The 17,441-nt window shown below is 37.7% G+C and overlaps 1 protein-coding gene across 2 annotated transcripts in view; it reads left to right on the forward strand.

The window, feature by feature from the left end:
* Nucleotides 1–1,129: 1,129 nt before the first annotated feature.
* Nucleotides 1,130–17,441, forward strand: part of DOP1B (DOP1 leucine zipper like protein B) — a 66,302-nt gene continuing 49,990 nt past the window's right edge. For both annotated transcript variants that reach the window (XM_083361417.1, XM_083361418.1), the window contains exons 1-7: nt 1,130–1,399; nt 8,121–8,290; nt 10,109–10,290; nt 10,972–11,142; nt 12,714–12,903; nt 15,967–16,065; nt 17,163–17,286. In XM_083361417.1, coding sequence (XP_083217543.1) covers nt 8,153–8,290; nt 10,109–10,290; nt 10,972–11,142; nt 12,714–12,903; nt 15,967–16,065; nt 17,163–17,286 — 904 coding nt within the window. In that variant the 5' untranslated portion in view covers nt 1,130–1,399; nt 8,121–8,152. The remainder of the gene's footprint in view (nt 1,400–8,120; nt 8,291–10,108; nt 10,291–10,971; nt 11,143–12,713; nt 12,904–15,966; nt 16,066–17,162; nt 17,287–17,441) is intronic.

Below are 17,441 nucleotides of genomic sequence, written 5' to 3' on the forward strand. Positions count from 1 at the left end.
TACCGCAAGTATCTTAACACAAGTTCTTTTATATTCAGAAGAAAACAAATATGCTCCCAGAATATATTCCAGACACTACAATTAACACACTGTTCACAGTATATGCTAATTGTTGGGGTGGGAGGGGGAGAATCAACATTTTCTGTCCTAGTCTGCAACATAACTGTTGCTATTTATACAACAGTTTCCGTCACTGGTGGGATTCAAATATGTGAACAACCGGTTCTCTGTGTGGATGCCGCTTCCGGATGTCCATTCTGGGCCTGGGCAACAAAACATTAGCTACCGGTTCTGTGGACCGGCTGAATCCCACCACTGGTTTATTATTGATTTTAATATCTCTCTATAGAGAAATAGAGAACGCAGTGGCTCAGTGGGTTAGGACGCTGAGCTTGTCGATCAGAAGGTTGGCAGTTTGGCGGGTCGAATCCTGAGTGCTGCATAACAGAGTTACTCGTCCCAGCTTCTGCCAACCTAGCAGTTTGAAAGCACATAAAAATGCAAGTAGAAAAATAGGGACCACTCCGGTGGGAAGGTAACAGTGTTCCGTGCACCTTTGGCGTCTAGTCATGCCAGCCACATGATCACGGAGACGTCCTCAGACAAGCACTGGCTCTTCGGCTTTGAAACGGAGATGAGCACCGGCCCCTAGAGTCGGAAACGACTAGTACACATCTGCAGGGGAACCTTTACCTTTTATAGAGAGATATTTAACTTCAAATAACTCTGGGTGGCTTACTTTTTAAAAAAAAAAAGTAGGAAAAATACAAAAAAAGAAGCAAAGCAAAGTGTAACGTTTCTGTTCAATGTGCCATAAGACCGGAAGTAGAGCAGTTATGTTTAGAGACACCTACCGGTATTTAAAATTATACAGGTCGATACTATCATCCTCACTAGCGCAGTTCTGCGAAAACAGCTTTCCACAAGTCTCCTATTCCAACGCTAGATGGCAACCTAACAAAAGCCCAGAAACACGCTTTACGAATGTACCACCTTTCCGGGGAGGGTCGGCGCGTCTTCTTCGTGGCCAAGGGCAAGCGAGTGAGCCTTCGCATCATTAAATTAGCAATAGGAACGATACACACCTAACAAACTTCCTGGCGGCCTTTCAAAGGTAAGGATGGCCACCACTTTTTTCCGCCTCTCCACGACCCCTTCCTGAAAAATGGTACTTGCCCAACCTGGCCGCGGAAGAGAGAAAGAGAAGCGTGACGTCCCCAAATCCAGCCGCCCTTGCGACGCGCTGTTCCGTACTGTACTCCGCTTTTTCCTCCTCCCTCCCACTTACTGTATTTCCCGACTCCTTTGCCTCAGTCCCGCCCAGCCGTGGGACACGTCGCCCCTGCAAAGAGGAGCAGCCGTGGAAAGGGGGAACTACGGCGGCGACCCTTTTCGGACGGTGAGTCGGAAAGAAAGCTGGGCAGTTGCAGCAGGCGCTCGTTTGCTCCTCTCTGCCTTTTTCTGAAAGGGCGCCTGCGAGATTTATTAGCGTGGGGAGAGACGGGACTCTTCCCCTCTCGCGCTCCTTTCCACGCGGAGAGCCCTTTTCCCCGGCGAGCAAACCCCCCACCCCCGCCCCCAATCTTCTAGTTCTGGGAAAATACGTCGCCCTCGGTTCCAAGCGTTACTTCCCCTTATGGGAGCAGATGTTATCTCAACCCTTGCCAGTTGCTCCAGAAGACAAAACAGATGGGCGAGGAAGGAGATCTTTGGCCTCCCTTTTCTAAATCTGAGCCCCCAAATCGTCCAGGTTGTTGCACACCCGTAATGTACAAACCCTTCCAATTTCTTGCCTTTTGTCGTTTGGATACACGGGTTGGTGCGTCCGGCGATTCCGAGATTATACAGCATGCCCTCCTGACGTGCCTTCTGTTTGTGGTCGGTTTGTCTATGTAACAGCTGTTGGGTTTTGTTTGCTCGGTGGGTAGCAGCAGCCTGTCAACAGCCAGGAGAGGAAAGCTCTTATTGCACAATGAGAGCATTGTGTTGTTGTTTTTTAATCTTCTTTGCCTTATGTACACACCATTGTTAGCTGCATAATTTATTACCGCTGACTTTGAAAACCTATTGGGAATGTTGAAGTTGTTTGAAGAAAAAAACAACAACTGCGAAAGTCCATTTGGAAGATGTGATTTCTTCAGGGGCGATGGATCACTGTTTCCTGGGTGTAAGCAAAATGGGCGAAAGTGGGCAAAGAAAATAAAATATATTGCAATGCTATTTAGATGTTAAATTATTGATCAGCTGTTATTCATGAAATAGCACTTCTGTCCTTCAACCAAAACGTCCGTTTTAAATATAGCATTCTATATCTTTTTTTAAAAAAAAAGTTCATAGTAATCTTGCATTTCTTGTTAGTTTTTGCCATCATTAGATAACTAAATCCAAGATTGCTGCATAAACAGTGGGATGGACAAGTTGGAAACAATTTGTTTTTCCATCCATCACACAAAACAAATGGCAGTTTGCATCAATTCTCCAATTAAGCATTTCAATTGTCATGAAAATCAAAGAATGGTACCACTTGTGGCTTTTTTCCTGTTATACCGGTAGTCTTCATCTGCTAAAGGAAAATGTTAATTTTGGGGCATCTATTTAAAATTTAATCTTGCAGTAGGTGAGTTATGTTGCAAATAAATAGGGTAGTGTCATCCTCAACTGTTCAAAGTTATAGGGTGCTGAAAAAGAGACTTTTGACCTGTCTTCACAGTTAGACAATTGCAGCATCCCTGTGGGCACTCGACCTGGGTACTTGGCAAACAGAGGTTGTGGCATCTTAGAGTCACATGATCACCATTTGCAATGCTCCCAATGGGTTTCTGGCAAAACAAAGTGAATGGGGTAAACCAGATTGCTTAGTGGCCATGTAATTCGCTTAACAACCATGGCAACAAGGGTGAAGATTCTGGCACAATCATAAGATGACTTACTTAATGACCACATCACTTAGCAACAGAAGTGCCAGTCCAATTGTGTTCATAGGTTTTCTGCTGTGGTCCCCACCTTCATGTGAGATCCACTCCCATACTTCTGGACTTACAGAATAGCCTCAGAATTTGGGTCTGCCACTTGGCCTGTTACATTGGGTGTGACTGAGAAGATTCTTACCTCCCAGGCTGCCCATCACCTTGCTTTTAATTTTAAATTTTTTATTCTTAATTTTAATTGTGATTAGCACTTTTTAACTTTTTATATTGTAAGCCACCCGGAGTCACTGTATTAGTGAGATGGGCAACACAGAAATTTAATAAATAAGTTGTGGACTACGTATATTTACCAAGTATGTAGAGCTTCATTTTTTTATAATGCAAGAAACAATCAATATAATAAAGTAAACCTATCATATATTTATAATAGCAGGATACCAATCTACAGTAAATTAAAGGCAGGCTCCAACATTGTTTCTCAAATTCTTCTGCTGTTAGGGGTTGTTCATCAGGTGGGTTCTATAGCCCTATACTAGAGTACATGATCCTGCTTCAAGGAAAGTGTTAGGCCTGTAGTTGATCTCTATTTCTAAAGATATACCTCCAGTTTCAAAAGTGAAAAATTTGAAAAGCTATACAAGGATTACAGTTGAGCAATTAAAATATGAACATTGCTTATTCCATATATTAAATTTTATGTGGCAAAAAATAAATTATGTCACAGTGACCGAATGCTAGACTTAAATGTGAGATGTATATATTCACATATTGAGTTAAGTACATGTTTTCTTTTAGTCATGAACTGCAGGTGTGTGTAATATTACAATCCCTACTATATAATCCCTATTACAGTGGTAATGCTACAGATTGAGCAAAAGATCCAAATCAGGATGCTGCCTGGCTTCTAGCAATGCTGATGAAAAAAATGACTTAAGATTATGCAAGTAGTAACACAATTGATAGAAATTGATAGCTTGATATTATTGCTAGTCTGTTTTTTATATTGCTAGGAAAATACATATTTTATATGTAAAAAAAATTCAGATGGTATTTGATAGAAATAGATGAAGAGTATATATCACATTAGTATGTACAACTAGTTTATTATAGCCATCCCACTTCAAAAGGCTCTGAAATCTTTGAAATCGTAACTGTTTTATTATCTATATCATTTCTATCTCTGCTGTATTCTGAGCCGTGGAAATGATAGTAATAGCAGTTGCTATGTAAAAATTTACCTCATCATTCCATAATGGTTAGTGTGTTTAATAATAATATTGTACAATTGCAATGTGAGAACTGCTAATAAAAACAATTATCAAAAGAATCAGTTATATCAAAAGCAGATAAAAACTGCATTAAAAATCCATAACACATCAATTTGTCATCTCAACAAGATAAAGTGCCTGACCAAGCAGGATTGCCAATAGAAAAGAATAGATTTGACCAGCTTTTCTCATATCCTGAATTATTAATAAAATATTCAGTACTTGGATGAATATTCTTTATTGTTTTCCTGACAAGCATAGAAAGAACACCCTTTAGAATAGAATAGAGCTGGAAGGGACGTTGGAGGTCTTCTAGTCCAGCCCCCTGCTCAAGCAGGATGACCTATACCATCTCAGACAAGTGACTGTCTGGTCCAGTGATGGCGAACCTTTTAGAGACCGAGTGCCCAAACTGCAACCCAAAACCCACTTATGTATTGTTGGGTGCTGGGTGGGCGTGGCCCTTTGGGTGGGTGTGGCCCATTGGGTGGGCGTGGCTGCAGTGGTAATGGCAGACTGGGTGGGACTAAAATGTTCAATCCATCAATTCCAACTTTGTGAGATCTTTTTTTTTCCTGCGAGAAGTTGAAATTGATTGATTGAACCTTTTTTTTTCTTGCACATGGCGGCGGAGGCCTAAAGCGAAAAGGTTTTATAAAACCCAGCTGAAGGGCTAGGACTGGGGCGATGGCGCGCGTGCCCACAGAGAGGGCTTTGTGTGTCACCTTTGGCGCCCATGCCATAAGTTCGCCACCATGGGTCTAGTCTTTTCTTAAAAATCTCCACTGATGGAACGCCCACGATTTCTGGAGGCAAGCTGTTCCACTGGTTAATTGTCCTAACTGTCAGGACGTTTCTCCTTAATTCCAGGTTGCTTCTCTCTGATCAGTTTCCAACCATTGTTTCTTGTCCTGCCCTCTGGTGCTTTGGCGAATAACATAACCCACTCTTCTTGGTGGCAGCCCCTCAAATACTGGAATACTGCTATCATATCTCCCCTATTTCTTCTTTTCTTTAGACTCACTAGCCAAACCCAAGTCCTGCAGCTGTCCTTTGTATGTTTTAGTCTCCAAGCCTTTAACCATCTTAGTTGCTCTTCTCTGATTTTTTTCCAAACTCTCAATATCTTTTTTGTAATAAGGTGACCGAAATTGGCTACAGTATTCCAGGTGTGGTCTTACTAGGGTTTTATAAAGTGGTACTAATACTTCTGTGATCTTGATTCTAGGCTTCTGTTTATACAACCCAGGATTGTATTAGCTTTTTTGGCGGCTGCTGCACACTGCTGGCACATAGTCAAGTGATCGACCACTAGGACTCCAAGGTCCCTCTCAGAGTTACTGTTTTTAAGCCAGGTCTTGCTCAATCTCTACGTGTACCTTTGATTTTTCCTGCCTAAATGTAAAACTGCTTTTTTCCACATTGAAATTCATTTTGTTAGATAGGGCCAGTGGTGGGGTTCAGCTAGTTCACACTACTTTAGCAGAATCGGTAGCTAATTTTTTGTTGCCCAGGCCAAAATGGACTTCCAGAAGCAGCATCCACATAGACAACTGGTTGTTCACGTATTTGAATCCCACCACTGGATAGGGCCCATTGTTCAAGTTTGTCAAGATCTTTTTGGACCCTGAGTTTGTCTTCTGGGGTATTGGCTACGCCTGCCAGTTTGGTGCCATCTGCAAATTTGATGAGCTCCCCTTTAATTCCCTCATCTAAGTCATTGATGAAGATATTTAAGAATACTGAGCTTAAGACAGAACCTTGTAGTACCCCACTGCTTACTTCTCTCCATGTGGATGTAGTGCCATTGAGGACTACTCGTTGGTTTGCCAGCCAGCTACAGATCCATCTGGTGGTGATGTTGTCTATTCCATCTTTTTCTAGCTTACCAAGGAGTAGGTTGTGGTCTACTTTATCAAATGCCTTACTGAAGTCTAAGTATACGTACATCCACAGCGTTTAGTCACTTTATTAAAAAATGAAATAAGATTGGTTTGGCTTGATCTGTTTTTAACAAACCCATGCTGGCTACTAGTTATGACTTTGTTTGCTTCTAGTTGTTCGCAAATCTGTTTTTTGATTATTTTTTCTAGGATCTTCCCAGGTATTGAGGTTAAACTGATTGGTCTGTAGTTTCCTGGGTCCCTTTTTTTCCCTTTCTTGAAGATGGAACCACATCAGCCCTTTTTCAATCCTCAGGTACTTCCCCAGTGCTCCAGGATTTATGAAAGATGTGGTGCCATGGTTCTGAAATAACATCTGCTAGCTCCTTCAGAACTCTGGGATGTAATCTGTCAGGTCCCAGTGATTTATATTCGTCAATTTCCTGAAGAACATATTAGAAAATCTTCAACAAATTTCAGAATTTGTTCTGGAAATCAACTAGCAACCAATGAAATTATTGTAACAAGAGAGCAGTTTTTGCCTATAATTGTCTGAATTCATAGTTTTTGAAATTATCCAGATATATAACACATTGTTGCAATCAATTGATATCACCAAATCTACATATTCCTTTTTTTTTTTTACAAAAGCACGGGGAAATGTGTAAATGTGTTTTCAGTTTGATTAGCCCAGTCAATCACTCCAATTGCTTTCTCTCATCCAATCAAGTCTCAGTGCCAGGCTCACTATAAGATGACCATAATTAAGTCATGCTATGAAAAGAAATAACAGGTTCTCCCTGATACATTATATTGATTTATAATGTATTTTCCTAAAAATCACATGAGAAAGATGTAAATGATACTTTCTTAAGTAATTACATGTTGTACTCTCTTAATCTAAGAAATTTACATCGGGGAGGACTGTGTGGAGAGAGTTTCTTCCTTAAATTTCTGGGAGTCTACTTCTGTGAAGATCTGACCTGGAAAGTTAACACAACCCAGGTGGCTAGAAAGGCCCAACAGAGGCTTCACTTTCTTAGGGTCTTGTGGAAGAACAGGGTAGAACAACAGCTAATGACCCTCTTTTACCAGTCTACTATAGAGAGCGTCCTCTCGTATGATATTGTGGTTTGGTATGCTGGTCTGACAGCCGCGGACAGGAAAGTATTACAGAGGGTAGTGAGCACAGCACAAGACATTGTGGGCTGTCCCCTGACACCACTGGATGACATCGCCAGGGCTCATTGCCTTGGAAGAGGAAAATTCTCAGGGATGACTCACACCCTGGACGGTATCTCTTTACTCTCCTACCATCGGGTAGGAGATATAGGAGTATAGCCAGCCGTACCAACAGCTTTTATCCATGGGCTGTTAGGCTTTTGAATGGGATATAATCTCTGTGAACTTATGCAGAATTGACTTGGGAGGCCGGTGTGTGGTGTAGTTGGTTCACATGGTGTGGTAGGATGGAGGGTTTGTTGTCACTGTGTGTTGGGGGGAGGGAGCATGGGGAGAGGCTCAGCTAATCTCAATGTACACATGTTGTACTTTGACAATAAAGGTTTATTATCAGCTTCTGGTGTTGACATTTTATGGGATTTTTTTAATCATTAATTTGGTTGTCAATGCAGGAAGAAAATGTTTAATGATTCATAAAATACATTCAATTTAGTTTACTAAAATCATCTCTTTCCTCTGAATATTTACAAAAATAAAGCATAGCTAGAAAATAAAATATGCATTTATTTATATAAACATGTTTTCATGTTTATATAAATAAATGCCAATATTTTATGGTCATTTTCAGTAAAATAATTTATGAGTTGGTCTCAATTTCCATTTCATATGAAAGTAAAGTGAACAATATTTACATATATTGAGTACTGTGAATACCAAAGCTATGGTTCTTGGATGTGTTTTTTTGTAAAGTTTAGCCTTTTATGCTGATCGTAAGTTCATTATTTTAATTTCAATTATCTGTTTTTATTTAAAATATTTACATATATCTATAAAAATAAACATTAAAATTTTGCTTTTAGTTCCTCAGAGCATTTTGATATGATCGTTTAAAATGGATCCAGAAGAGCAGGAGTTGCTTGGCGATTATAGGTATAGAAATTATTCCTCAGCAATTGATAAAGCTTTGAGGAACTTTGAATCTTCAAGTGAATGGGCAGATCTCATATCTTCTCTTGGGAAACTCAACAAGGTGTAGTATCTATCTTTTTAAATTATTTACAAGGTTTTTTTCTAATAAGATGTTAAGAAGGTAGCAATATCATTTAAGGCATTTTTAATGAATGAAGTCTGGATAGTATAATATTTTCCTAATAGTGATGAATGGCTGTGAGAGTTGGACCATAAAGAAGGCTATAAGCCAAAAAATTCACATTTTCTAATTGTGGTGTTGGACTTCAAGGAGATCAGATCAGTCAATCCTAAAGGAAATCAACTCTGACTGTTCTTTGGAAGGATAGATACAAAAGCTGAAACACAAATACTTTGGCCAACTAATGAGACTAGTCATTGGGAAAGACCCAAAAGAAGGAGATTGCAGAAGATGAGATAGATAGATAGTGACATCAACATGAGGAATATGAATTTGGGCAAACTCCAAGAAACAGTGGAGGACAGGGTGGCCTGGTGTTCTATGGCCTGTGGGATCTCAAAGAGTCGGACATGACTTAGCAACTAAACAAGTACAGTATTAAACATCTACAATAAAATATATCTTATAATTAATGATAATATAGCGGCTACTAACTCTTCAACTAGTTTAAAACCATTAAAAACATTCACAAAAATCAGATCCCAACTTCTCTGTATTATTTCAAGTACAATAGAGGAATTTCAAATACTTGAAAAAAATTTTTGTCTCTAGGAAGTCACATGTGCATAAGAGAATGAAAAAAAGAAAAGCATTTACCATTCGTAAATGTTATTACTAGGATATTGGGAAATTATTGGTTTTGACGATATATATGTGGGTGGTCCTTTCAAGTACTAAGTACGGTGAGATTAAAAGGAGAACTCCTGTCTTTCTACCTCTTTGGCCAGTATTGGCTATACTCATTTAAATGCCTTTTGATTTCTTCAATATTCTTAGGCTACACAGAGACATCATATTTATATTTATTTCAGATTTCGTTGTTTCATTATCATAGAATAATTCACTTTATATTTTCTATGTGTGTTTTTTCTTCCAATGTAATTGCAATTCTAAGAATGAAGCTTTCTTATAAACTGTATGACTATTTGCTTTTCAAAATTATATTTATTTTTGTTAGTGTTGCTGGTAAAAGAAATTCATGGGGTAGATATTTCATATGGGGTTGTAATTAATTCTATTGGTTTCTTTAGAAAATTAACAAGCCTAGGTATAATGACAAGTTCAAAAATGTATGCTCTGTTTGTAGTTTTTTATATTAATATCAGTCATAAATATTTTAATACTTGCTTGACTGGAAAATAGAATCATTACCGTATTTTAGTAACTATTAAAACAGAGCTCTGTAAAGTGGCTGTTTATTTATATAATAGTTTCAGTGCAATGTTTTCTATCCCTGCAGAGAAAGAAAACATATTTTTCATGTCTTAGCCAACCAGTTGTGCTTGTGTTTTTAAAAACTTTTCTCAACCTCTTCAATCCCGCCCCTTTCAGATATGTCAGAGTAGCTATTTTCTGCAGGTCATTATGATACTTGAAAAGTGTTCATCAGACAGGTAAAGATTCTTAACAGTTGCAGTATTTGTTCTTGCTGATTTATTTGACAAAAGTTATTATTTCGAAGATCACATAATTAGTTTAGAAATTTAATCTGGTGAAGTGATATATTAAATAATAAATATAGAGATTGCCAAAGCACACCTATGGGTTTTGTAATCAGTTTTTATAAAGATCTCTGGAACTCTGTTAAGGAAAATCTCTGCATTTTAATTCTCTTAAATAAAAACATTGCTACAGTTTTGTTCCTAATTAATACCAATTTAAATTTAATATGTAATCCTTACTTAATTATTTTACCAGGCTCTTCAAAGTAATTTGAAGTATTCCCTTTTACCAAGACGCTTGATTATCAGCAAAAGATTGTCCCAGTGTTTACACCCAGCCTTACCTAGTGGAGTACATATAAAAGCACTGGAATCCTATGAAGTAATATTTAAAATTATTGGAACAAAATGGCTTGCAAAGGACTTATTTCTCTACAGGTAAATTTTGTGGATTTTTGAAGCCTATTTTTAATGACAGTCCTCTCTATACTTATCTTCTAGGTAAGGCCCAGCTAGTGTTAATTGCTTTTAGGAATCTTTATTAATTAATTAGAGTGTAAGGTTAAACCATGCTTAGTATGGAGGAATATAGTATAGCTTTAGGAATGCAAACACCAGTTGCCTGCCTGCCTACCTGCCCGCCTTCCTTCCTTCCTTCCTTCCTTCCTTCCTTCCTTCCTTCCTTCCTTCCTTCCTTTCTTCCTTCAACTTTGGCTATTTAGAAAACACCAGATCTCTTTTAATTATAGCTTTGTTTGAATTTTAATTATGGTTAATATTAACTATGAGCTTGATGAAAAAGGCCAACTTAATCAACTATAGTAGACTAGTTTTGAGAAATAACACTCATGAACAATGAAATTCTCTGGGTTTGTGGATCAGAACATTTTGTAATTAAAATATATCTATATGTATGTATATCTCTCTATGTCTTTCTGTCTGTCTATCGGTCTATCTATCTATCATTTTGTATATATTTTAATTACAAAACTTCCAGTATTCTCAAAAAGGGGAGGGCAGATTCATTGCAACGTGTCCTCATAATAGGTTTATAATTCAACATCCAAGATAACACAGGCAGAGATTGAATTTTCCCTATCCTTCTCTATGTCTCTCCAGCTCAGGCCTTTTTCCATTGCTTGGAGTTGCAGCACTGTCAGTGAAACCCGTCTTGCTCGATTTGTATGAAAATTATTTTCTCCCACTCCACAAATCTCTCCTGCCCAGTCTTCAGGCCTTCTTAATTGGCCTTTTGCCTGGTTTGGAGGAAGGGTCAGAATTCTATGACAGGTAAGATATTTCTTTCACATAAAAAAAGTAAAATAATAAATACATTTTAACTCTCTTTTCATTCCTTACCTACAGTGGGAATCAGTCAAGGGGGAAGATCAGCTACCAAAAGTAAAACCAGGAATGCAGTTCTGCATACTCTTCTTTTATTTGGTCAGGGCCATGTATTAAGCAGAAGCTTCAGTGCAGACAATCAGGTTTTTCTTGGTACTCGCTAGAAGAAAATTCTTGGTAGATGTCTTTCCATTAGAAAAGTTCTGGTCCAAACCAGAAAACTTTTTTATCATTTTCAACCAAGTATTTTATATTTCAGAGCTTATACTCTACCTTTCTGAGGAAAAAAAAATCTGAGCAAAAAAGTTAAAGGCTATGCAAGGTAACATATGCAACAGACCGTAAATTGCACTCATGATGAAGAAAAAATCAAAATGGAACATTTTAAACATATATAGTTTATTAAATGAACCAGTAATCTGTATTCACCCCATGGTTTATAATCCAGAGTGGCTAGATTCGTTCAATATGCTAACTCAACATCAAGCAAGCTATGACTAATAAATTAAAAGCTTAAATACATACTTCACTAAGCAAAAAAAAAAACTTCAATAGATTTAAGATTCAGTTCTGTTCCATGTAACTTTTCATATAAATAATAGTTTAGGAGTTAAAACCCAACAGTAGAAACTGACACCAGTAGATCCAAATATTGATGATTCTTCAACCTAAATCTAAGATTGCTTCACCTTCAAGGTTCATAATGCTGTTGAATAGTTTAGAAGAGCAATCCCCAAACTTTCTAGCTTGGTGGCCCATACGAGCAGAGAGTGCTCTACTCGTGTGAATGGAGAGTGCTCGCACATGAAGTGAATGGAGCATTGCACGCAATACCCTCTGATCCCTCAAGTGGAGCTTCCTGGGTGCATGTTTGCCCATCGCTCACACGGCCTGGTTTTGAATATGCCGTGGCCCAGTAGGCCATGGTCTGGAGTTGGGGACCCCTCGTTTAGAGAACAAAATGGAAGCCTGTGGATTTAGGCATAAAGCAAAGAGATTATTAATTATTTCCCTCCCTTGAAACAAGAATAATTTAATTTACACAATTTCTATCACATCCTAATGTGATCCATAACACTAAAGAACTTTTAAAAGATCCAAAAGAACCTTAAAAAGGTTTTTTAAACCTTGAAAAGGATCTCATCCTACAAATCTATAACCACCCTGGCCATTTTAGATACTTTCCATCATAACAGTAGGCTGAAAACAAGACACATAAAGATGTACCTCACTTAGATGAAATGTCTATTTTCAGAGTTCTCAGAAAATTCTTATTTTAGCTTTTCTGTGTAAGGATCTTATAAATCAATGTTAGATTTGAAGTGAAAGCCTATATCTTCAATGTGGAGCTGCTGTCGTTTGGAAGTCTCTCCTTTTTTCTAAGGAAATTTTCTATTTTCTAAACATTGGCAAAAAATACATGATTTAATATGTATAGTATAATTTTCAACATCAGCTTGTACCAAATTAATTTGCTTTAATTTTGTAACTACATAATTTCTTTTCTTGCTTTACAGGACTGATGCTTTGCTTGTGAAGTTGTCCCTTGTAATTGGAAAAGAAGTGTTTTATTCTGCCTTGTGGGCCAGTGTCTTGGTTAGCCCTTCTGTAAGACTACCAGCTTCTCTTTTTGTTGTCAGTCATATCAACAGAGCAATACCTGGAAAGCAGCAGAATTATATGATGGGGACTGATCCTAATCTCACAGTAGGTTAAATAACAAATAATCTTTGCTTTTATATTATCAATAAATAGTGAAGAAAAATGGAAAATTGAAGATAAAAATCATACACTTTGGAAAGTAATATAACACTCTTCAATTGCTGCATTTTCATCATTTTCTTAGCTAACTATTAGTTGGCAGAACATATCTATGTGTGTGTGTGTGTGTGTGTATACATACACATACATATACACACACACATATCAAGGTCACTTATGAAATGGATGGCTCTTTAAATCATATAAATAAATAATTTAAACCCTATGAAATGTGCATTAGGATAACGTATTCTGGTAGAAGTGCTTCCTTCTTTAACTGCTTTGAAAAGAAAGCCCTTTTTTAAGGCAGCTAATGCAACTGGAGGCAAATTTTCCATTTTTTCTGTGCAATGCACAGCAAATACATGTTCATTAAAATTTCATTACTCAAGTTACAGTTTGTATGCTCTTTCCATAACTAATTAGTTCCCTTGACTGCATTCCATAGAGGTTTGTGAAACATTAAAATGTTAATTCAGTATTCAAGGATGCCTAAGCCTTGGTCTTTATGCAACATGGAGATTGAGAATGCGTTCATATGCCCATCATACTATTCCCTTTTTGTAAGCAACATTCTCATATTCACATATTTCTCAATTAGAGGCTGCGCATTTCCTGCCTGTCACAAAGCTGTTGTTCATTCATTATGACTTTCTGCATAAGTATGTTTTAGTAGGTATGCCTCCTGTTTTGGTGAAATTCAGGCAATAGTATGTTGCTGCTTAAGACAGGGCTTTTCAACCTTTTCACCCATTGTACCACTTTTAGGATATGGCAACATTTGAGTACCACCAGTCGCCTAGCAGTGTCAAAAACATGATGACCCAAAAAAAAGGAAAAAAGTGATGAAGTACAGGTAGTCCTTGACTTACAACAGTTCGCTTAGTGACTGTTTGAAGTTACAATGGCCCTGAAAAAAGTGCCCCCCAAGCCACAGGCGAGCAAGACACCTGCCTGCCCGCCTGGCGGCGCTCTTCCTCCTGTCTGAGGTTTTCATTGTTGTGAGTATTTTTGTTGCGGGGGTGGGGGGTGTTTGGTTTTTATTCCCCCGGTCTGCTGGGTGGTTGCAGCAGGTTTTGGTCACTTCACATGACCCTGGGACACTGTGACCGTCATAAATATGAATCAGTTGCCAAGCATCTGAATGTAAATCACAAGACCCTGGAGATGCTGCAACATTCCAGCTGATCAGTGGTTCTTCTGGGCTCAGCAGAAGCACTGGGATCAGCGCTGAGCTCCAGCTGGAGCCTGGCGCTGATCCTGGCACTTCCACTGAGCCCTGACAGCCCCGAAGAAGCGCTGATCCTGGCGCTTTCACTGAGCCCTGACAGCCCTGCAGCTCCAGCCATCTCTCGCTCAGGCTTGTGCAGTGCTGTCACCAGTTTACTTCACTCCCCTCCCCCGCTACCACTTTTCTAGGATGGTCGCGTACCACCTGCCAGGTGCCAGTGTACCACAGGTGGTACCCGTACCACTGGTTGAAAAGCCCTGGCTTAAGACATTCTCTGAATTATTACTCTAGCTTGCGTAGAATGAATATGATTAGGATTGGTATGAAACTTGGTTTTTGAAACTTCTAATATGTGGACAAAGGTGTCCAAATTGGCTAGTGCTGCTAGTTGGGAATGTGGAATGTAGCATAAGTACAACTTGGCCTATAATTTTCTTTGCTAAAGAGCGCTACGTTTACTGAAAGGAGAATGAAAATGAGAATGCAAGTTATTGAACCATTATCAAAGAGCAGTTTGTGAAAGAGAGAATACTATAATTTTAAGGAGTCTTACCAAGCTATTTACATGAGGAACATTTCAATGGTATTTGCTTTGAATTGCGGTTGCTTCAGTTTATGTTCAGAATAATGTCTCTTAGAAATTTGTCAAACAGAAATTCAGAAACTTTGACTGAAGCTTTTAATCATGGCCGTTTCTAGTACAGGGCCTGCCACATATGCTTTGTGCTGCAATTGCTACAAAATGCTCCAGTCCAGTAATTTACAGATGTTACCTGCAAAAAACTCTTCACGGATTGCTAATAGGTTTCTATTGAGTGTAATTCAAAATGCTGTAGATTTTGACCTATAAAGTCAGATGTGGTATGGCATCAATATACTGTATCTTCAGGGCCACGATTTCCACGACTTCTACTTTGAATCAATCTCTCAGGACAATTATTCCAAGGTGATAATTGCTAACCCCTCTTCAGAGTTCTGCCTTATTAGGAAGTGGGAATAGTCTGATACCAGGAATCAATGTTTTAATGCAGTCTCAAATTTTTTATGATTAGAGATTGTTTGAATTTTGTATGTATTGTTTATAAAAATTGTTCATAGTGATTTATTAATTTAATTATTGCATGAGATAATTTATTTAGATGTTACTAATTTTGATAGTTGTGGATGTGGAATGTTAATAGCATTTTATCAGGGATATTTCATAGTTTTACTTGCTAGGATGTTTAATTGTCTACTGTTATGTTATATTGCAGAAGCTTTATATGTGGTTATAAGCTGCGTCAGATTGGAGTTGGCAGCAAACAAATAAGATAGACAAATAAATCATTGTGAGGAAATACATTAAGTGTGTTAAATTTTGATTGTTAACAAACTATCTCCACTGAATAATTTGACCTCTCTTATTGTATGCCAGCTGTTTAAAAAAAGTTGCTAACATATCATTTTTGTCCTTATTGTTGAATAATTTAACATGATTCCAAGGTTAAAGTATTGTTGCACTATCCCTTTTCAATGGACATATTCCTCAAATAATTTGGGGGAGGGGGTCCAGCATCTTATTCTTGAATTAGCGGAGGAAAAGATTTCTCTCTTTTTTCATCCAGAATGTAAGCTAGTCAATTTTCTGATTACAGTGTGTAAAGAGATTGAAAACTGAAAAATTTAAAAATAAATTCCTCCCACACTTTTATTGTATGAAGTTCCAGTCTATAGAGCAAAAGGAAATGATCAGTCTATTGGAGATTATTATATCAAATGTTATTTCACTTTTTTTCTAGATACAAGCTATTTGTGTGTCAATGGTGGATTCAAATGTTCTTGTACAAAGAAACACTTTGGAAGTGGTTCTCTTCTTCTTCCCATTATATTCCTCTTTGGTAAGCAAATTATTTTTAGTCAACTATTTTTGGCCTTTTTGAAGGGGCTTTTCAAAGGCAACTGGACTTCTCTGGGTTTTTTTTCATGAAAATGTTTCATTTCTGTAAATATGCACTCTTATTCAGATGACCCTGCGGGTATAGATAAATCCCCAAGTGGCCTCAATGAGTGCTAATGATGACCTTCAGAGGGTTAACAATCAGACGACTGCAAAAAATATAAATCCTTCTATTTGCCACCATTCAGTCATAATTGTGATGAGCACTTTGGAGACATCCGTGACCTGGATGATTAAATATTTATCTCCATACATATTTTTGCCTTTCTTTACAAAATATCATGGAAGATTCCTGGCAAGGTTACTCCTATGTATATTTGTGTTCAGTAACCAGTTGTTTACTATTTAAGGCAAATCAAGGTAACAAGAACATACATTTGTAGAGACTTCACTGTAACACATCACCAGGTTCTGTTGGTTTGAGATGGTTTTGATTCATTGTTACCTCCAAGTCAACAATGAGGGCAGTGTTCCTCCAAAATCCAGTTGCAGAAAAATAATAGTGGGAGAGAGGCAAGTCTGGCTACCTACTGTGAAAACAATAGATTAAAATGAATCTTGGTCCAATGTAACAAAGGTAGCTTTTGTTCTAAAGAATAGTTTTGTTTGGTTCTTATTTCCCAACCCCATCCCCTCAGAAAATGAAAAATGAATGAAAAATATCATTCTTTTTAATGAATATATCTTATTGTTATAATGCATTTATTTTAACAACTTTTATTTTTTATTTGTAAACTATTTGAAGATGTGTCTTCATGGGAAGCAATATAGCAATATATTGGGGAAAAATCCATAGCTTAATAAGGGCAGGTAGAAAACAATAGCTTATAGGCAATTTACTATTGCCTAATACAACTCTCAACCTTTTCTTTACAGATTGTGAATTATGCACAGGAGTTATGAATTGTATGAATGATAGTATTCTTAATGTTGCTGGGGTTTTACTGCCATATTATGTGGTTTGATTTTGCATCTTCTGTGCTTTAGTTTTTATTAAAAGACATGTGCTTTTAGCTGATTTGTTGGTTCTTTGTTTAGGACCAAAATGAGAGTGCTATTCCACTGTCTAGGTCTGATGTGGTTCATCTTCTGTCAGCAGCTGTCCAAACTCTCTTAAGAAGAGATATGTCACTAAACAGAAGGCTATATTCATGGTTGCTAGGTATGGTACCACATATAGTTGTTATTATTATTGCATTCTTTAATTATCCTGAATTAATTTTCAGAATAAGGTGGGTCTTGGTATATTAAATCTCAAATAGTGTTGCAGTGATTTAGCTTATATGCTTACAAAGAAATATTCTTTGTCGTCAAAAT

This window comes from Vipera ursinii, assembly GCF_947247035.1.
Source record: "Vipera ursinii genome assembly, chromosome: 4".
NCBI lineage: Eukaryota > Metazoa > Chordata > Lepidosauria > Squamata > Viperidae > Vipera > Vipera ursinii.